Source organism: Danio aesculapii, chromosome 7 (genome assembly GCF_903798145.1).
Source record: "Danio aesculapii chromosome 7, fDanAes4.1, whole genome shotgun sequence".
NCBI lineage: Eukaryota > Metazoa > Chordata > Actinopteri > Cypriniformes > Danionidae > Danio > Danio aesculapii.
Genome location: NC_079441.1, coordinates 24,491,860 through 24,514,863, shown reverse-complemented (window position 1 = coordinate 24,514,863; position 23,004 = coordinate 24,491,860). Strand labels below are relative to the sequence as shown.

At 37.7% G+C, this 23,004-nt stretch overlaps 1 protein-coding gene and 1 long non-coding RNA gene across 2 annotated transcripts; one reads left to right on the top strand and one right to left on the bottom strand.

Annotated features, from left to right (window-relative positions):
- Window positions 1-4,142: 4,142 nt before the first annotated feature.
- On the bottom strand, window positions 4,143-11,925 carry LOC130232426 (uncharacterized). The gene is made up of 3 exons (XR_008838112.1): window positions 11,852-11,925; window positions 4,345-4,433; window positions 4,143-4,223 (listed from the first exon to the last, which is right to left on the bottom strand). It is a non-coding gene; the product is annotated as an uncharacterized LOC130232426 (long non-coding RNA).
- An 85-nt stretch (window positions 11,926-12,010) lies between these two features.
- On the top strand, window positions 12,011-22,650 carry ache (acetylcholinesterase). The gene is made up of 5 exons (XM_056461377.1): window positions 12,011-12,274; window positions 16,879-18,356; window positions 18,528-18,720; window positions 18,874-19,052; window positions 19,885-22,650. Exons 2-5 carry the CDS (start codon window positions 16,946-16,948, stop codon window positions 20,004-20,006), a joined length of 1,905 nt encoding a protein of 634 aa, XP_056317352.1. The 5' UTR covers window positions 12,011-12,274; window positions 16,879-16,945; the 3' UTR covers window positions 20,007-22,650.
- Window positions 22,651-23,004: the final 354 nt, after the last annotated feature.

The window sequence follows — 23,004 nt, the reverse complement described above, 5'->3', positions numbered from 1 at the left end:
GAAAACAAACTTATTTCAAAGCAAAAAAAAAAGATTACCCTGTTGGCAGATTACTTAGCTTGTTTTATAGAAAAACTCATTTAATTTTGATATATTATTTCTGAAAACAAGTCAATATTTGTTTAATTGTCTCGCAAATGCACAAGACAAAATCTTTCGATTTTTTAAAAAGTTAGTACCTAACTCGCCACAACAGACATGCATGGATGGACGGATGGAACGATAGATGGATAGATGGATGGATGGATGGACAGACAGACAGACTTTTTTTGTGTGATACATATTGCGAAATGGGGTGTCATGGTGGCGCAGTCGGTTGCACAATTGCCTCACAGCAAGAAGGTCGCTGGTTCGAGCCTCAGCTGGGTCAGTTGGCATTTCTGTGTGGAGTTTGCATGTTCTCCCCGTGTTGGCAAGGGTGCTCCGGTTTCCCCAAGTCCAAAGACATGCTGTGCAGGTGAATTGGAAAGGCTAAATTGTCCGTGGTGTGTGAGTGTGTGTGTATGGATGTTTCCCAGAGATGGGTTGAGGCTGGAAGGGCATCCGCTGCGTAAAACATGTGCTGGATAAGTTGGCGATTCATTACGCTGTGGCGACCCTGGATTAATAAAGGGACTAAGCCGAAAAGAAAATGAATGAATGAATATTGCAAAATGGGGTGGGTGTCATGGTGGTGCAATCGGTAGCACACTTGCCTCACAGCAAGAAGGTCGCTGGTTCGAGCCTCAGCTGGGTCAGTTGGCATTTCTGTGTGGAGTTTGCATGTTCTCTCCGTTTTGGTGTGGATTTCCTCCGGATGCTCCAGTTTCCCCCACAAGTCCAAAGACATCCGCTATAGGTGAATTGGGTAAGCTAAACTGGCTGTAGTGTATGTGTGTGAATGAGTGTGTATGGATGTTTCACAGTGATGGATATAAAACATATGCTGGATAAGTATTAATTTTGCAATAATAATATATTGCGAAATGAATATAATTTCACCAGATGATTTGAATAGCTCTATTTGGAAATATTTAATCATTTACATCAACTGGGGTGATCAAACTTTTTTCTATACAGTCCATCTGCATAAAATATAATAAATTACTAGCATATATCAAAAAGACAGAGCACAAATTAATTGTTAAATAAATAGAGGTTTACAGTATTGAAATATAGAAATTGAACACAATTGAACATAAAATACATGATTATTATTGTATAAACAATTTCATACAATAATATAAAACAACATTTAATAATATTTGATCTTTATAATAACCTTTAATCTTTAATAAATAATCAAATCCTGCGATGTGACTATTGCAGATACACACATTGCGATATCGATGCTCAAACGATATTTCAGCCCTACTTGAAAACTTTGCAAAGCTTCTGTTTCCTCACGCTCAAGTAATGCTTTTATATCTAAGGTCATGGATATTGAGTTTCATTTATTGCTAAACGTAGTGATTATTTGAAATCCTTGCTAAAGTTTCTATTTCCTCTCTAGAATTTATTGTTTAAGATCAAAGGTCTTCAGGGTACGTGGGCACTGTTTACAAATCGCATACATTACTTTCTACAGAGCAGCGATTCACCATGTAGACTCATAAGCACTCTAAATTGTGTAATATATTTAAAAATAATATTGGATTATTGTTAGACATCTATTAGATTTTCACTGACAGCCCAGATTTACTCTTGTTTCAGCCAAGATTTCTTGGATGTATATTAGATGTCTAATTTCTTAAAAAAGCTTGCTGACAGATATCTATACTGAAAGATAAAAACAATAACAATTGAGATACCTATATGATTAAACACTTCAAGAGTACATTCTCCCTTTATATAATCCCTATCTGATGCGATATGTCAACTACACCTGACTGCATGGCCACATTATCAGATAAAAGAGATTTGATTTTTCCCTGAGCTTTCAATAATGTATTGTCTTATGTTTCCCTTAAATTTACATGACATATTTTTCTTTTTCTTCTTAAACAACTAAATTTGCCCTTGTTTTTCAGGAAATCTCTGAAAAATTCTAAGAACATACAGTAAATTTACTTGCGCAGAAGATGGAAAAAGGATTGGCATATTGGTGAATGACAATTACACAATGGTGTGACAAACTAGAAAGACATTTTCCCTTCACTGGAAGAAGGAAAGATGATGTTTTCATGCCTTTCATTTGCTGTCATGGTTCCATGAATGTGTGTTTATGACTACAATTAAGCTTTTCTTTGATGCTTTGAAGACAATGTACTCTGTACTTTGCTCTAATAAAATGTTATAGTCATACACATAATATCTGCACAAATGCCATGGTTTTTCATTGCTCTTTAGGCCAACATGAAAAATAAAACTGTAATAGATGAATTTACAGTAATAAACTGGCAGCAGTAGTAGTCCACTGTAAAACATCTGGATCTCCCCTTCTCCACTGTAAACTGGAATTCTCACATATTATTTCCACAAAAATAACATTATTTTTACCATTTTTATTGGAACATCTCTACATGAAGAAGTCTTAAGTGAATGACGCAATGTTCAGTTTACAGTGGACGTGTGGCATTGTCACCTGTATCCTGTATCTGCGCGCGTCATTTCTGTTTGTTTTTTATGGCCTGTGTGGACTCCGCCTAGTTACTAGTCAGGCAATTTTTACGCAAGTAAACGTGTGCTGTTGATCGTGGAAGTGAAGGCCTGTTTTATAATTTATACGTCTTCAGTATTTATCAGTATTTTATTGCTTCTGTCCTTAGTTGCCACTGACATGTTGTAGATAACAATGTAATATTCAGAACCCTGTCAGCAAATGATTACCAAATTCTTAATAATGAAATCAAACACTAAGTGATAGTTTGTTCTCCAGTGGTGAGGGAAATATAAATAGCTTTGGACTTTGGATCATGAGAATATCTTTTATAGCTGAGCATTCATTCTGTCAAATGCCCACTGTTTTTATATTGTCATCAAGTCATTTTAATCCGCTTATCCGAGGCCGGGTCGCAGGGGCACCAGTCTTAGGAGAGAACTCCAAACTTCCCTCTCCCCGAACACTTCTTCCAGCTCCTCCGGGATCCCGAGGAGTTCCCAGGCCAGCCAAGAGACATAGTCCCTCCAGCATGTCCTGGGTCTTCCCCGAGGCCTCCTCCAGGTGGGACATGCCTGGAACACCTCCCTAGGTAGGCGTCCTGGAGGCATCTAAAACAGATGCCCAAGCGACCTCAGCTTCTTCCAATGTGGAGAAGCAGTGGCTCTGCTCCGAGCTCCTCCCGGGTGACAGAGCTCCTCACCCTGTCTATAAGGGTGCACCCTGCCACCCTGCAAAGGAAACTCATTTCGGCTGCATATATCTGTCTGACCCAAATCTCATGATCATAGGTGAGAGTAGGAACATAGATTGACCGGTATATCGTAAGCTTTGCCTTTCGGCTCAGCTCCTTCTTTACCATAATCGACCGGTACATCGACCGCATTACTGCTGCCGCTGCACCGATCCGCCTGTCAATCTCACGCTCCATCCTTGCCTCACTCGTGAACTAAACCCAAGATACTTGAACTCCTCCACCTGGGGTAAGGACTTTCCTTCAACCTGGAGATGTCAAACCACGTGTTTTTCCGGTGGAGCACCATGGCCTCGGATTTGGAGGTGCTGATTCTCATCCCAGCCGCGTCACACTCAGCAGCGCCCTAGTGCATGCTGAAGGCCCATATTCGATGAAGCCAACAGAACACCATCGTCTGCGAATAACAGAGAAGAGATCCGGTGGTCCCCAAACCGGACCCCCTCCAGCCCATGGCTGAGCTTTAAAATTCTGTCCATAAAAATTATGAACAGAGTTGGTGACAAAGGGCAGCCTTGCCGGAGCCGAACATGCAGTGGAAACAAGTCTGACTTATTGCCGGCAATGCGAACCAAACTCCTGTTCATACAGGGACGAGACAGCCCTTAACAAAGTGCCTCTGACCCCATACTCCCACAGCACCCTCCACAGAATGCCACGAGGGACACGGCCGAATGCCTTCTCTAAGTCCACAAAACACATGTGGACTGGTTGGGCATACTCCCATGAACCCTCAAGCACACTGGTGTGGGTGTAGCTTCAACAATTGCTGTTCTTATTGTAAAATACCACGTTTTATTTAAAATTCATGTCATAAACTCAGCAGGGCCAAGAGCATTTGCCACCAGGAGGAGCTCTAGAGCAGTTTGCTGAGGATCACTCGGAGTGAAGCTGAAAGATACGTATACAGTACATGTATGAGAGGGTCAGAATGAGAAAAAAGTGCTCTCTGTTCAGCATATTTAAAGTGACAGCTCTACAAAAAATCAAAATGTGTGTTTAATTTACTCACCCTCGAGACATCCATGATCCAGATGACATTTTACACAGTCCTGTCACTCCAGATGATACATTGGGAGCTTATGAAGCCAAACAGTAGGTCTATGCAAAAAAAAAAAAAAACATTACTCACTTTCTTTCAATTTATTCCCTGCTTTATCAGGGCTCACAAAGCAAAATTAATCGCCAATTACTCAGGAAATTGTTTTATACAAATTATGCCCTTACAGCCACAACATAGCACTGAGAGTACAATCCTCAGTGATAGGAAACAAACACTCTTCAGTGAACACATTATTGCCATTGTAGTTTATCTAAACCTATACTGCATGTCTTTGGATAGTAGAGGAAACTGGAGCACCTGTGTACATTAGTGTACATTTACAAAAATTCTTTACATCAATATCATTTAAGGCAATATTAGCTACCTCTGTATAACTAGGAACCACAGACAACGTTGGATGGATGGATAGATGGATAACTAAATACAAGGTATTTCAATTGTAATTCATTGATCAATTTAATACTTGAACATTTTGCAAAGCTTCTGTTTCCTCACACCCAATTAATGCTTTTATATCAAAGGTCATGGATATTGTTCCTGAAGGAACATTACTTTAAACATTATTACCTATAATCCACAAATTTCGCAAACAGCCCTAACTTCTTAACTTTAAAGTTCTAACTTTTGCTTCTTTAAAATTCAAGGAGTCATTACTCTCAGGTATTAATTTAATTTTTTGTCGAATTTTTTTATTGACTCTCTAAGTGCCAGTAGTTGTTGACTTGCATTTTGTGATTGAAAGATCGCATCTCCAGCAAAGTAAATACATACATGCATACATACATACATATATTTACACACAAAGGGTTTTTCTTGCAGAGAGAATTACAAATGTTGTACCAATTCTGCCTTTTGATAGACAGACCCAGAGTGATGCTTAAGATAACATTTAATGTTAGCCTTTTTAAATAAGATAATGTTTTATAACAGTTTTTTTTTTTTTTTTACATTAAATGGTCTTCTAAAGAAATAAAATTAATCTACCCATTTAATGGCCTGAGGGAGATTTTTGAGAGAAATGTCACTTTAACAACTAAATTAGGTTTAAAATGTTTATTTTTAACCAGAGCTCGCTTGTAACTCTCACCATGACACAACCCCATGAGGCCATGGGAAAGGATTTATGAATGGAAGTGAAGTAGCTGGTTACATGGCAGTAGCAACATGGCAGATGCAGTATGTTCAAGTCCCTTTAATTATTACAAATATTTGCACTATACAATAACAAACTTTTTAATGGTTGTGAAGTAAGTTCAAATTGAAAGACAGTACAGTACATTATTTCAGATGCATCGCTTGTCTTCCTTAACTCTTCCTCTGCTCTAATTGGTCAGATGGCCCAGTGTGTCTGATTGGTTTACGGTTTCTAGCACACATTGGAAACTAAACACCCATTACCGTATCTGAATATCAGCTCTGGAGGCTTAATAAGCACTTGTAAACACAGTGATGCAAGCATTATTTATGGCACTGGTCTTCATCTTTTGAATCTGTATCCAAAATGATCTGATACAAAAACAGAATGTTGTCAACCTGTCAACAAACACCAAAAAGCAGCCAGCCAGTGCAGGTCATAGACTGCATTTTACACATTTGTTATAAAGCTGCTTAAAAATTTGACATTTCCAATCAACTGACATGGGTTACACAATACTTTGAAGTATGTTTGTTTTAACAACATTGCATAACTTATCAACTCCTGAAACAAAGTTTAACGCACTTCATGTTGTTGATAAAGAATGCAATGCAATTTGTAATCAGCGCCAGACAGACTGCAATTTGTAAGTAATCATTAAAATTCTGTAAACACTCGACCCGTTCTGCCACTTTACAGTGGCATGTATGCATTTCCACTATTTGGCATGTTGGATGAGCAGTTTAAACTACTGTACATAATAAATTAATGCTTCCCATTACACTACACATTAGATTTGCTAGTTACAGTGGCAGAGAAACTAATACTGGAAATCTGCAACAATTCTACAAATCATTGATTTAGAGTCAGTATTATTAATATAGTAATAATCAACATTATTTGTAAGGGTTAATTTAATACATTCATTATAATGTAATATAATGAATAATTTATGTAAATGTACTTTTATTTTGCACAATTACAAACTATTTTTCTAGCTACTGACTTAAAAGGTGCATGTTTGACACCCAGTGGTTGAACTAGGTGTTGCACTTCTGGTTCAAAACACATGCAAGACCAGGTTGCCAGATTGACAAAACCAACAAGGGCTGATTTATAAGTTTATAAGTTTATTGCGTTATAAATAAAAGTAATGGCACACAATAGAAGTAACATTTTCCATATTAAAACAAGTTTTTGTTCTAACCAACACTTGAAATTGACATTTTAGAAACGGCTTCTATTTCTTGCAGCTGAACAACAGAAAACTGAAAATAATCACATCAGGTACACCCAGTGCTTAATTTGTAAATGAATAATTCCCGGAACAAAACCACAAAATAAAAGTTACCGTGACCGACGTCCACCAACCAATTTTAGTTTCCCCCGAACATGATGTCATTAAATGGTGATAGCGAGAAAAAAAAAAGAGCATCACATTTCTGAACGGTCTTGTATTATTTTGAGCTATATATAACGTTATAGGTGAGTCATGGTTAATAAAACGATGTAGCAACAAACATAAATCGTATGAACAATCACTATTCCGTTCACTTCCCTATTATGTGCCAAGTGAAAAACAAATAATAAATGACTCACTCAGTCTAATCTTCAAGAGCCCACAGTAACCTCTTCTGTCATGTTTTCTGGATGACTTGAGATTGCTTTCCGTCTTTCTCCCGATCCATTCGAGCAGTTTCATCTTCTCAGGATCTCGTTTGATCAGGCTCATTATCAAATTTACTTGTGGTTTTAAAAAATGAAAATCTGCGTGACTGCATCATTGCCGTTTTGAAAAAACAAATATTATTTAGGTAGGCCACTGTGCCATTATTTATTTTCGCTGCTCACTGCATGCGAAACAACAATCACCAACCAACGAGACTGATTCTAAACATAAGAAAGCTGATTGGCTGAAAATATTGTTGAGGGCCAATAGTTTTGCTTTAACTTGCGTGTGTGTGCACACACAATCCACACAGCCTTCACTTGCATTTACATTCTCTTTCTCTTTCTCTCTCTCTCACACACACACACACACACACGTAGGTATTCAGTGTGCACAAGTTAATGCCAGATCCATTAAAATAAATACCGGAAGGCAAACACGAATATCGGACATTTTCTGAAACAAGATCCAGCAAGATCAGGCTCAAATTAAGCACTAGGTAGACCCCATGTGCTTTTTTCAATAATATGAGTTTGAATGCCATTTTACATGACATGTATTGTCAAACTACTGAAAGCAGCAGCAGATAGTTCACCTCAGATCTTGAAAATAAAATAAACCATTTAAAATTGAACTGTGAAATAATGTAAACCAACACATCAGTGATTCAGCATGTATATTTAATAATGTTAAAGAGGTTTAATATGTATTAATTAAATTGTAAACCTTACCATTTCAATGGAGTGCAGTAAGTGCACTATTCTGTGCTTCTGAATGGCTATATTTAAATTTCTGTCATGTTTCATCTGCTGCAAACAGCCAAATTACTTATCACTGCAAATCTCATCAGTTAGCGTGTTGCTAGGACACAAGGTGACAATGCAAGATGCTCACCTAATGTTTATGTTCGTAATGTTTATGTTTTTTGCTAATTAATTACCACCTCCTGTGGAACTATGAATCTGCGTCTCATTTCAGAGGCTGTTACTGTCAGTTGGCGGCAGAAGCATACTTTGAGAGCCTTCATAACTGAATGACTCAAATACACAGTTTTTCACCAAGGCAACCGGGGGTGCTAAAATAAAATTGGCTAAACTGGCAGTGGGCGGGTTAAAGAAGCAAAACAAAGACAGACATTCCAGCACGTAATGGACATTTTCAAAGCAGAATAACTGACTTCAGCATTGTTTCTCAGATAAACAAGAATGTTCACTTAGCATGTTTCTTAAATATCTGCAAACATATTATAGGATTTTTATGCTTTAGAAGAATCAAAAACTTACAACACCTTGAATATGTCGTCTTCAAGCTAATGGTGTAACTAGTTTTTGATCTTTGCATGCTCATTCAGCATTTTGTCTTCAAATCGCAGAAGTTTAAAGTGAATTATGAGGCCAGAATTATTAGGTGTACAATGAGAGAGGGAATGGGAGAGAGAAAGAGAGAGAGAGATTAATGTGTCCATGCAATCACCAGTAGGCCAGCAATTAGATAATAGGTTGAGCTCAGCAAACAGATGCTTTTAACTGCCCTTATTGATTGCTCTGACAAGGCTTTTTTCCTTATCCGCCATCCCTCTGCGTTTTTCTGTCTGCAGATTTTTCACTCTCTACTTGGCTTGGAAATACATGGAGGCCATGGCTGGTGCTGATCTGGCAGGAACCAGAGAATGCCGAACCAACAAAGAGGAAGATGGATTTACTCTGTTTTAGCATTTAAAATGGTGCACTATAATTCTCGATATAAGGACTAGTGTATGCTCGGAGGAAGAGTAGCATGACCAATCCTTCACCATGTATTTTCATCTCGTCATAAAATTGTCAACAAAAATATTAAATGCACTGTATGATTCATGACATCTTGATATGAGTTCAAGAAATTACACAATCTGAGACCTTTATGCATTGTGAGCCAATATAAAGATTGTGGCTGCAATCTACAATTTCCCTGCTATGTAGTACACAAAATACGATATGTGACTCGTGATTATTGTCAACTCGTACTACTCATAAAAGACTACTCAAAAACTAACTGAATGACCTACAACTTCCAGCAGTGCACATTTAATAGACACTTTACTATCTAATGACGCCACGGGAGAAAGTTTATGAATGGCAGTGAAGCAATGCCAATTACACAGATAGGTCAATTAACAGTAACAATATGGTAAATGTAGCACATCCAAATGTCATACTTTATATTGCTACTTTCTTCCATGATGCTGGCATGTGATAAACGAGTGGGATCATGACTATACAAAATAAGCTGGAGAAGATTGGATGAGCATTGTGATTTCACTAACTGATAACTTATCTATAACTTATCTAATCTAAAACAAGTACATTTCAACAAGCATGCTTATCTGTTTAAAAGAATATGTAACATGCTATAGAAAACTAACAATAAATTATATATATATATATATATATATATATATATATATATATATATATATATATATATATATATATATATATATATATATATACACACATATATATATATATATACACATTACATATTGTGAAATGGTCATTTTAAAATTATATTTTAATTGAGCAATTTACAAGAAAGGCAGTAAAAATGACTTTTTACTATTCAAATGCCCAATTACAGTATTTTACTTGCTGTTCTTAGAAAAATAAGTGTCAATGGCTGAATGTTATGCTTGGTTAACATCTGATTTCTGAGAGAAATTGAATATTTCAGTTCAAATTTGGATATAATAACTCATAAAAACAGTTTAGATGTTTACGTTGTTATATGCCAAATAAATGAGAATACTTCAATTTTTAAAATGATTTTTTAGAAATTTGTGTTTTCTGAGTGGTCTGATAAATGTTAAGTGTGATACATACAGTACACTTACCAGCCACTTTATTAGGTACACCCGTCCAACTGCTTGTAAACGCAAATGTCTAATCAGCCAATGAAATGGCAGCAACTCAATGCATTTAGGCATGTACACATGGTCAAGACGATCTGCTGCAGTTCAAACGGAGCATCAGCATGGGGAAGAAAGATGATTTAACTGACTTTGAACGTGGCATGTCTGTTGGTGCCAGACGGGCTGGTCTGAATATTTCAGAAACTGCTGAACTACTGGGATTTTCATGCACATCCATCTCTAGGGTATACAGAGAATGTTCCGAATAATAAAAAAAATCCAGTGAGTGACAGTTCTGTGGGCCCAAATGCCTAGTTGATGGCAGAGGTCAGAGAAGAATGGCCAGACTGGTTCCAGCTGATAGAAAGGCAACAGTAACTCTAACCCCTTGGTACACTCAAGATAAGCAAGATGAGGCGAGTGGGCTACAGCAGCAGAAGACCACACCGGGTGCCCCTCCTGTCAGCTAAGAACAGGAAATTGAGGCTAAAATTTGCACAGGCTCACCAAAAATGAACAATAGAACACTGGAAAAAACGTTTTCTGGTCTGATGAGTCTTGATTTCTGCTGCGACATTCGGATGGTAGGGTCAGAATTTGGCATCAACAACATGAAAGCATGGATCCATTCTGCCTTGTATCAACGATTCAGGCTGGTGGTGGTTATGTAATGGTCTTGGCAGACATCCCAAGTCTTCCGGAAGTTCCGGGAGTCTCCCGCAAATGCATAGAGACTATCTGATCCCCACAAACAAATGATAATCTCCCGATAATCTCTCCTTAAATACGTCGCACACCCCTCTCCACCGCATCCCTCCCAGCTCTTCAGATACGTCGCGCTGTACTCAAATGGCCTCCACAGTCACCAGATCTCAATTCTATAGAGCACCTTTGAGATGTGGTGCAATGCGAGATTCGCATCATGGATGTGCAGCCGGAAAATCTGCAGCACCTGTGTGATGCTATCATGTCAATATGGACCATAATCTCTGAGGAATATTTTTAGTACCTTGTTGAATCTATGCCGCGAAGGATTAAGGCAGATCTGAAGGCAAAAGGGGGTCCAACCAAGTACTAGTAAGGTGTACCTAATAAAGTGGCCGGTGAGTGTATATTCTTTGGACCATATGGCTGATCTTTAAGTGGTTCATGCAGTGTATAGTGATGGAGCGTAATCTAAAAAACAAAACTAAATTATTTAATACAAATATTTTTAAATAATAATCTAAACACCTTTATGTTTTTATATCTACATTCACAATCACTCACACAAAGCATAAATATACAAAAATCAAGAAACTGTTGAAATGAATAACAAATGTTTTTATTTGTTGTGATAAAAAACAAAATCAGGCTTTTCAAATCAAGCTATTGCTCCAAATATTGATTTATACATTCTTCTGTTAAAACACTGATATGGTTTTCACATATTTATACTAAAAATATGTCTGAAAATGTGGAACTTAACTTATTTTATGCAACAAAAAAAAAAAAAAAACTAACATTTTATTTAATATTTTAAGAAATGTTATCAGTAGCTACAAAAAAAACATTTCAGGTTAACACATAAATAAATAATTTAAAATTTCATAATTGTTATTATATATGTATAACTAGTGTATATTATTAGGTTGGCTTGAATCTAAATAATTTATTATTAGCTTACTATTATTATGTTAAGCCATATTCAAACAGAAGCTGATAGTTTGGTGCTACATGCAGTATGCTACACTCAGAGATACAAAAGCAAAGAAATACAGTGTACCTGACACGTGTGGCAGCGCACTTAACGCTGACGCCTGTGCAAACGACTCACCCTACATAGCCACTTCAGAAACTGGGTGCTTGAGAGCGCACAGCGGCGCCTCGTCTCGCGAGAACTCTATAGTTTGTTTGTTTTTTTATACTCGATTGTGCTTATTATAAGGAGTCTCCCCCTACCGACACAGCAGTGCAGTACGACTCCTCTCCTAGTTCCGTCAGAAGCTTGATCCAGCGTTCAAATCAGACAGGCGAGACTATAATTCAGTCCCTTCACGCTTCCCCCAGCCCAGTTGTCCTGCTTTTGCTTCTCGCCCTACGGCACGGCAACATTTCTGGCTTTCTTCATTCAAGGACAGGCGGAGGAGTAGAAGAGCCTGTGGGAGAGGCGCTGAAGCAAAGCCGGCTTGTGAACTGGAGACACCAGGTACAATAATTTAGGCATCTTTGAGGTTTTTACTCGCGCACTTCATGCGTTCTTCTGCTGACTGGTCCAACAGGCAACACCGTGTGTGTGGAAATAATAAACACGATGAGATCTTTAGGCTTTAGTGTATTTATTACATTTCATGATGCTAATGTAACCGATTTGAGGCAGTTTACATTAGGCTATTATTTACTGTATTATATAGTATGCGCTTATTGCTATACAGTCGTGAATGGCAAATGGTTTGCAGCGATTTATTTAAGAATAACCTTTGATTATTGCAGTTTATGTCGTTTTGCAGGCCAACCTGATTATTGTTGCATAATTGTATTATATGCCTTTCATTTGTTTATAGTCCGCTAAATACAAATAATACCAGAAGACTCGCCTATAATAAGATCAAAACTAGGTGCATTTCAAACAAATGCCTTTAAAACAAAACCTGTTGTGAGCATTGGATGCTCGTGCTTTGTAATTGTCATATTTGTGGCGCTAAAGAATATGGATGTAATTAGTCGTGCTGGAGAAATACATCGGCGCACGCGCACTCCGAGGCCCCGGTTTCCCAAATTAAAGCTTGTTTACCTTCAGCACCTGTCTGCTTGTAACCTTGCTGTCTCCTTTGCTTTCCTATCACTTCGTTACTCGTTTGCTTTGTGTCCTGATGCTACAGTCTACGTGCTGATAGCCTATCTGTTCACCGCAAATCACGGCGATTTAAATATCATAATAAAATGTCAGATTTCCCGCTCACAGCTTTCATTGTGTTTGTTTAGTACAGGTAGTCTATTTGGTTTTGTTTGTTTACGCTTATTCTGATAATGGGTCCTTACTGCATATGCTTGCCGTATCCTCGTTATAAATAGTCTACTCTTAATACAAGATGTTGGACTTAATTATTAGTTTCACTATAACGTGAGGGATTGACTGTAAATAATATAGTCTTTTCTTTCGTGTTGTAGCATTAATATTAGATGTGTGTCCATTTTTATAAAAATGTTTTATACAAAACATGCATGCCCTTACTGTTACTATAAACCCTGTCACTTTTATTGTTTCCCTTTAACTATCAAAAGCTAATATGCGATGTTGGTGAAATGTTAAAAAGAATACAGTCAAGATTCATACTCTTGAATTATTAGCCCCCGTTCAATTTTCCCCCTAATTTCCGTTTAATGGAGAGAACACATTTCTAAACATAATAGTTTTAATAAATCGTTTCTTATAACTGATTTATTTTATCTTTGCCATGATGACAGTAAATAATATCTTACTAGATATTTTTCAAGACACTTCTATACAGCTTAAAGGTTAATTAACGATGGTTTGTTCTGTAGACTATCGGAAAAAAATATAGCTTAAAGGGGTGAATAATTTTGACCTTAAAATGGTTTTCAAAAATTCTAAACTGCTTTTATTCTAGCTGAAATAAAACAAATAAGACTTTCTCCAGAGGAAAAAAATATTATCAGACATACTGTGAAAATTTCCTTGCTCTGTTAAACATTATTTGGGAAATATTTTAAAAAGAAAAAATTCAAAGGGGGGCTAATAATTCTGACTTCAACCGTATATAATAATAAAAATTAGGGATAGTCCACCCAAAATGAAAATCATGTCATCATTTACAAGTAAAATATCATTTATCCCCTTAATTTACTGGTAGCACCCTTATATAAGCTAGTCATCGATGCCTCACTAAGGAGTGTCTTAATTCACCAAAAATAAATCTACCATATTTTATTCACCCTTGACTTGTTACAAACCATTTACAATTATTATTATTATTATTTTTAATTGTTGTTGTTGTTCTGTTCTTTTTTTAAAGAATGTTAGAAATCTGTAACCATTCACATCCACAGTAGGCAAAACAAATACTATAGAAGTCAGGGTTTACTAGTTTCCAACATTTTTCAAAATATCTTCCCTTGTGTTCAACATAACAAACGAAAAACAAACTCAATCTGGTTTGTAACAAGTGGAGGGTGAACTGTCCCATTAATACCTTTATTTAATCTATTAACGTTCTTGTCATTGTATAAAAAATCAAGGTACAGTTAAAACATAATAGTATGCTTAGTTACAACACACCCTTAAAGAAAAGCAGTGACTGCAAGAGTATTATAACTAGAATTTTCTCTAAATTGAGAACATTATTATGAGTCAAAAGCTAAAAAGCTCAAAATATGCCACAAAACAAGAATGACCCACTTGGTTTCACAATTACGTAGAGACTTCTGACTCCGATATTGATGCAGTTATGATAAGCTTTAAGACTTCAGAAGCTGTGCTCCACTGGGAAAAGTTAATTATAGTCGTACAAGTGCCTCGGAGAAGGGTAATTAACGTTAACATTCTGTTGTAGCACACTACCTCATCAACTGGGGAATTGTTTGAAAGCTTAAAATATTGTGGTTGCAATTGCAATCGTAGTGTCTCCACAGTTGGCTTCTAGACAGCACGAGCACAAGTGTGTATGTGACGGCACGTGCTCGCTGCTGAGAACTCCCTCATGAAATATTAGATGGACAGACCACGAAACGGAAAATTCCATTCATCTCAGAGCCGCTCATCAAACTGTCACTTTTGAAATGTTTTGGCCTGTTGGTCATGACACGCTGTGGGTACCAAGAACTGACAGTATGAATCGAGCGCCATTTAGGTTTGCTTCTAGTCTTCATTTAGCCAAAAGCTCTTCCACTGTAAGTGAGATGGAAATGCTGACTAATTTAGGCATTTGGAGAAATCACATTGCAGGCTTTATGGCATTTGTTGGACTTGTGGTCGTTAAAAAAACTTAAATTTAACTCTGCAGTACTGCAGTAGATGGCAACAAAAAATGATGGTCTTAGATTTGGACAAATGGGGAAACTGACTACAAATAAAGTAGGATGCTATGGATTTTGCAGGCTCTTAATTTTTATGGTAAGAGTTCATCTTGAGATGCATTAAGATTTTCTGGCAAAGAATGAGGATTGATGATTTAGCAGTGCTAATTGAAAACAGTGTTTTTCTTTTCAAGGCATGATGATAACTTATCTTCTTGCGATCATCTTGCCTCATATGGAATTATGGAAAGTTAAACAGAGAAAGAAAGCCATGTGTTTAATGACATGATGGTGTGCACAACAACGTGTAATCCCAAGCTGAAAGCAAACCCCCAGTGAACTTCATACATGGATTCCAGGATCTAATTTGAGTCTGGACAGCCTCTCCCCCTCTGCCTATCCTCGATCCCCCTTATAGCTACCCTTGCTCCCCATTTCCGACATGCAGCTGTCTTTTAAAATATTAATAAATCCATTGAGACGCTGTGGCTGATGAATTGTGTTGCAGTCCTTCAAGCCTCTTTTCACTATCGAGTCTAATATAAAGTTATTTTAAGAGCACTTTTCTAAAATGGCCAATAGATTATGTAATGAGCAGTTCGGTTAAATGCATTTGGAACCAATCTCTTATCCTAGTAATTCATGAACAGTGTCTTCAAGGCCATTTGAATGAATGTATTAAGCCAAGCTTTATTGTTATTCTACTATACGTGAGGACATACCATAGAACGAAACGTCATGTCTTGCATGGCCACAGTGCTACACACTATTTAAACAAATACTAACAAACAAATATAGAACTTGAAATGAAAAATATAAACCTATATACATCAGGGAATTATCTGACTACATATACTGTGAGCATATGGCTGTACATGAGATTTTAAAAATACTGTACATGACATACTGTACATGACAAAAGGTATATCTCACTGTGAAGTGAAAGACGATTTTTATTGCATTGCCCAAGCACTACATATTTCTAATCGAGCCTATATAGCAGCAATTGTTCCATACTATGGAAGCTGCAATTGTATATAGAGAAAACAATAATAAACCCGTGTGTACAAAATGTCATGCACAAAAGAAAGAAAGGCATACAGGCCTGGCAAAACATGAGTAAGTGTGAATGATGAGAAATTTGACATTTGGTGGCAAACTCATCTATTGTCTAAAGGTAAACTTGCTAAGATTACTTAAGTGATGCTTTTTGTAATTTGCATATAGTGGAGAAAGGGTTGGATGGGCAGAGAGGCAGATGGACCGATAGAGGGAAGTGACACCCTCAAAAATAGAACCCCATACAGGCAAAGGAGGCAGGGAGAACAGAAATAGCCTTGTTCAAACAGACACTTACACAGCTGCAGTCAAATTCACGTACCCTTATCCCTAACTGTGCCCCCAGAACTAATCCAGTCAGCATAGCAACTAGGCAACATGTAAAACATAAACATACACCTCACAGGTGTGTTTATTGGTCTTAGAAAGCGAGCCTTCACATATCTAGAGCAGACTCTGAGTCTTTACTCATTTGTCCATTTTTGGTTGGTCACACTGTTATAGCCTGTTTGGCCTTGAAGTCGCTGTCAAATCACAATCACACTAGGCTTTGAGCACGCAACATTATTTTACTTCCTACTTGGAAAATATTAAGTGGTCTTTTTACACTTGGGAATTTCTTAATAATATGTCTTTTCTACTGTTTTTACATGCATGTGAATGAATTTGAATGGATCTTTATTTTTCCAAATTTCTTCGTCTTTTCTTCATACACAGGTCATACTTGGCTTGGCTCAGACCAGGGAGATCACAATACTTTCCAGCCAACAAGTGAAAAGAAGCCATGAAGACCTCAGACATTTTGCTCCTGCCCACTGTGCTACTCACGTTCCTCTTCCATAACTGTTTCGCACAGGCTGAACCTGACCTCGTCGTAGCAACAAGATTGGGCAGAGTGCAGGGTACAAGATTGCCTGTTCCAGACCGGAGTCATGTGATTGCTTTCTTAGGCATCCCATACGCTGAACCACCCATTGGGAAAAGGCGTTTCAAGAGAGCAGAGCCCAAAAAGCCCTGGAATAATGTCTTCGAGGCTAAAGAGTTCTCAAATGCCTGCTATCAGTTTGTGGATACCTCTTACCCAGGCTTTCCAGGTATTGAAATGTGGAACCCCAACAGAGTGATGAGTGAAGACTGTCTTTATCTGAATGTGTGGGTACCTCCTACGCCTAGACCACAGAACCTCTCAGTAATGGTCTGGATATATGGTGGTGGCTTCTATAGTGGCTCTTCCTCTCTTGATGTCTATGATGGCCGTTATCTGGCTTACACTGAAAAGGTAGTGGTTGTGTCTATGAACTATCGTGTTGGAGCTTTTGGATTCCTTGCCCTTAATGGCTCATCAGAAGCACCTGGAAATGTGGGTCTCTATGACCAGAGATTGGCCCTCCAGTGGGTACAAGAAAACATCCACTTCTTTGGCGGTAACCCAAAACAGGTCACCATTTTTGGAGAAAGTGCTGGGGGAGCATCAGTTGGCATGCATGTTCTGTCACCAGACAGCCGTCCCCTCTTCACACGTGCCATAATGCAGAGTGGTGTTCCTAATACACCCTGGGCCACCGTTACCTTTGATGAGGCCCGTCGGAGAACCACCAAGTTGGGCAAACTAGTTGGTTGCACCGAGGGCAATGATACTGAACTAATTGATTGTCTGAGGAATAAACATCCACAGGAACTAATTGATCAGGAGTGGCAAGTTCTTCCCTGGAGCAGTCTTTTCCGCTTTTCCTTTGTGCCTGTCGTCGATGGGGTTTTCTTTCCAGACACCCCTGATGCAATGATCAGCTCTGGGAACTTCAAATACACTCAGATCTTATTGGGCGTAAATCAGGATGAGGGATCTTACTTCTTGCTTTATGGGGCACCAGGATTCAGTAAAGACAATGAGAGTTTGATATCTCGGGAAGACTTCCTGGAAGGTGTGAAGATGGGTGTTCCACATGCCAATGACATTGGCTTGGAAGCAGTCATTCTTCAATACACTGATTGGATGGATGAGAACAACGGGCAAAAGAATAGAGATGCCATGGACGATATTGTAGGAGATCAAAATGTCATCTGTCCTCTACAGCATTTTGCAAAGTCATACGCCCAGTACGCCGCCCTCCATGCCCAGTCATCAGCGGCAGCTCCAGGAACACTAGGCTGGGGAAACTCAGGACCAACAGGCTACAACAGTGGCAACTCACATGGTAAGGTTATTCTAGTGGTAAAGATAACACATTCTTGTGGACAGATTTCAGTTTAGATTGCAAGACTGCTAGGATAAAGAGAGCAAAAAAGAGATTTACAAAATGCATCATAATTGTGAAATAGTGCAAAAATTAATTTTCTCCATTAAAAAGTATTTTTTTTGTTCTTAGGTGCAGTGTACCTTTATCTGTTTGACCATCAAGCCTCAAACCTGGCCTGGCCTGAGTGGATGGGCGTCATCCACGGCTATGAGATTGAGTTTGTATTTGGCCTGCCATTAGAGAAACGACTCAATTACACAGCAGAGGAGGAGAAACTCAGTCGACGAATAATGAGATACTGGGCTAATTTCGCCCGCACTGGGTAAGGGATGACAAGACTTGAAGCTACCATGCCTTTAAAAGAATTATCGTCATGATTTTTTCCAAAAAATTTGGTTTTAATTCATCTTCGTGCAAAGTTTCCTAGTGTAGAAAGTTGACACCCTGTTTTATTTTTTGTTGTGTCATTATGAAGTAATCCCAATGTTAATACCGATGGCACTATGGACAGTCGGAGACGGTGGCCTCAATTTTCAGCTAATGAGCAAAAGCATGTGGGCTTGAACACAGAGCCAATGAAGGTGCACAAGGGTCTAAGAACACAGTTCTGTGCTCTGTGGAACCGCTTCCTGCCTCGTCTGCTTAACATCACAGGTAACAAACTCAACCAGTATTTTTTCCTGTCATGCACTTTCATATTTAAATTTTTTTTACATTTAATAACATGGACTTTAAGGAATTATAGGTCATGTTTTTAGAGTTTATATTGATGGTGAGAAACTGCAGACGTGTGTTTTATGGGTTGGTCAGTGAAATTTATTGTTGTTTAGGAGAGGAAGTCATAACAGAAGTGAGCAAATGCCTCTTTCTTATATTTTCTTTAAGGAAAGATAAAGTCTGAAATAAGGTGTTATTCACTCAGTGTTAATTGTTTGACAATTGTTATTCTTTAAATGTTTTTCCATACGTGTATGATTTCTTCTTTTCAGGAGGAACAACTTATATTATATTTAATGGTATAATTATTAGGTTTTTCTTTTGCTTCAGTGGGGAAAGAGGTTCAAAAACAAGTATTGGCCTTAGTAAAAACCATCCGATTATTTATCAAGGAAATGCCTTGTCTGTGCAAGTGTATCTTTTATGCTCTGAATCTAAACAAATGTACTGTGCCAACTATTATACTGGAAGTGAACCAGAATATGAAGCAATTAAACTCTTGCTCTTTTTTTGTGGGGGCAGGGAGGCTTGTGCAGGCCTGTCTACAGTGACTTAAATCATAAGTTATAAATTCTCCTGTGGGGGCTGTTAGCAAATGCTCCATTAAATGGGTGGGACCTTTATAGTAATGTAGCATTGCTGAGTAGTTAAATGGATTTCTTTGTTTTTACTGCTGACTGTAAAGAAACATTTCTATTTTTCAATTCATTCTTGCTTCTACTTTCCTGTCAGACCTCATGCTGTTGTTTTCCTCATATTTCTTATGCAGATAACATTGATGATGTTGAGCGACAGTGGAAAGTGGAGTTTCATCGCTGGAGCTCTTACATGATGCACTGGAAGAGCCAGTTCGACCATTACAGCAAGCAGGAGCGCTGCACAGATCTCTAGATTAATCTGTTGTAAGCGTAAGAGTGCAGATCAAAGAAAAGGGAAAACTGATGACCATAACCCTTAATAGTCTCTTTTCAGAGCAGCAATGGCTGCCAAAGCTTTTTAGTTGATTACGATCTTCAAATAGGCATGACAATAAATTAGCGAATGTTGCACATTTGTGCAGAATATATTTCCTCCCTGTGTAAGATTTTACTCTTATAACTCACTTAAAAAGTGTTACATTATTTAAGTATTATCTTCCAATATTGGATTGGCTATACATAAACCCCCAGGACAGAAGGGAAGTTCAAGCTGCTATCAGAGATTATCAGGTGCTACGGTCATCAAATAAATGTGTAAGAAAAAATGTTCTAGTTATTACCTCTGAACAGTGAGTGTGCATGTCTTTTCCACTGGAACCTAGAAGCCCTCATTTACACTGGTCCTCAGGATCCCAATTTTTTATTATTATTATTATTTTTATCCTGTGTTCAAATAGGCTTAAATAATAATGGCTGCTTCATCGTATGTTTATCTTAACATCTACTCAGTATCTCGTGCTTTTTCCCAGTTATCATGTGAACTTGTCTGCCGTCTCTCTGCTTTCTGACTGTGGTCCAACTCTATATACTAATAATTCATGAAGGAATCAGGAGCCATTTCATTTCATCTACGTTGTCTAACTGTAATGAATTACGTGGGCGAGTATGTGTATGTGTTAACGTACTAATATCTGAAACATTTTCATTTCAGTTGCTACTTACGTCGCATGTATTCTAGTGGCCACAGCATGACTCCTCATGTGTGTCTGTGTGAATGTACGAGAGAGAAAGTCTGCGTTTACCATAATCACCGGTCAGTATACATGTCTATATGTTTAATATCACTCATGAATTTCACCTCTTAGTTACAATTTCATACGGGCATTGTACGTTTGACTGTTTTATCTTGGGGAAAGGAAGCTTGGCGAGTAAGACTAATGTTGTCTGTGTGCCAAAGGGTCAATATCATTTTTTTTCCTTTGCTGTCTCCCTCTCTCGATGGGAAAAGCTTCTCATTACGATAATGGAGGGAGAGTAATTTACTTAGTGCTCATTTGAAATGACAGCCCGCTGTGTCAGCCATCTTAACTCCAGCCCTACCTTCACCCTTCTGATGCAGTGGTAGGATGATGAAGGAAAACACAGGCGAGGGGAAGCTGTGAGGACAAACAAGAATACAGGGTTACAAAAGCCACTCCTATTGTGTTCTATATATTTATTGTAATATTTGATGTTTTTTTTATTTTTATTTGAGTAAATTATTTGCATGATTGCATCAGATGAACTAAAACTCATGTGGAGTGTTTTAGTTAGCTTAATTAAGAGGAAATATTTTATTATTTGTGTATTTATTAAGAGTGTGGAATTGCATCCATATATTTGCCTGTCGATCTGGAGCAAACATTTAGTATTTTACTGTGTGAATGTATCATGGTCAGTCATTCTCTCATATACACGTTTATAATGGACATGCTGAATTTGTGAATGCTAGTCTATGCCTAACTTCCTCTCAGTCTGTTTCTACTAAATCTTGATCCGTGTACTTGTCTAGTACATTTGTTAACACTGTGGAAGGAATCCAAGTCAGTGCTGTGATAAGACAGCAGGTCTTCCAGCACACAAAACCATGGGTTGACATTAAGCATTTAACCTCTGAATATGACTAGAATAATGTAGATTAGCTTTAAGCAATGCCATTAAAATATTGTACTAGTTATAACATATGAATGCAGGTAAGGTGAGATTTATGTGTGTTTGTTTATGGATCTAAAAGTGACAGCTGCTCTTGCCCACTTATCTCTTCCACTCCATAAAATCCCCTTGTGCATGTCCTAGACTCTCCTCGCTCTGTACTATGTGCTTTAAAAATGGACTGTTATCCTCTCCGACAATATTAGTGCTGATGTCTGTTAATGTTACACATTTATAGCTATAAAGAAAGCATTTTATAATAGCCCAGAGATAGAGATTGATGTTAGCAATAACACTATACACTTAAAATAGAATATATTTATTTGAATGCATTTACACTCGTGTAATTTCACTGACTTGACCGATATAAACAGTGGTCATGAATTGAAGGAATGATCATGGGTATTGTAAATGTCTACAAATCAACTGGTAAAGCAATATAGAGTGCCATATGCTATCTTTGTTCCTAGTATGTTATTGTTCGTCTGATTTGCATTCATTTTAGAATGGGTTTAAAGGTTTCCCCAATGACATAATTGTTAAGAAAATGTATTGCAGCTGATACCTGCCTCTTTATTCCATCATACAGACAAAATATTAAATTGTAAAACCTTATTATACTACCCCAAGTACATGTAGAACATTGCACATTGCTGAGCAAGCATTTTATGTTCTGCATTTGTTGCACTTTGACAACATGCATATAATAATAGCAACTACTGTTATTGTTGCTCTTGTTGTTCATGTTTTTTTATTGTTCATTTGGTCCAGATATTGCCCGCTGTGTCAAAATAGTGCCAAACATGTATAGTGACAGCATCGTGCAAATCCTCTGCATGGTGTTACTTGTCATATCCGCCCTCTCTGGGCATCATATCAGAAGCTTTCCAACGCAACCTCAATAAACAGTAATTGAATAAAGGAAAGCTACTTGTTTGTGTTTTTCTTTTAAACTAAATGAATTCTAGTGGACTGCTTTGTGCGCTAGAGGGCAGCAGACGCCGGTATAAACATCACACATGCGCAATAGAGGCTCTCACAACTCCATTTCGATATTCTCTTAGTTGTGCTGTACAACAGTTAAACATGAGTAGAAAAGACGCAGAACACTTCCCCTTCTTTCTAAAACTAATTTTGAGGTCCTGGTCTAATGTTGCATTTGTTAAAGGCCTAATTAACATCACATAAAATCACTTTAAATGTTACAAAAAAAATTTGATTCATTTTCCAAAAAAACTTGCTTGTGATGGCAAAGACGAGTGAATGTGTAAAAATAGCAC

Excerpts from the sequence above, each read along its gene's own strand:
- ache (XM_056461377.1), top strand. The coding sequence starts at position 16,946 with ATGAAGACCTCAGACATTTTGCTCCTGCCCACTGTGCTACTCACGTTC. Across the intron at positions 18,357-18,527 it reads CAACAGTGGCAACTCACATG|GTGCAGTGTACCTTTATCTG; the intron begins GTAAGGTTATTC and ends TTTTGTTCTTAG. Across the intron at positions 19,053-19,884 it reads TCGTCTGCTTAACATCACAG|ATAACATTGATGATGTTGAG; the intron begins GTAACAAACTCA and ends TTTCTTATGCAG.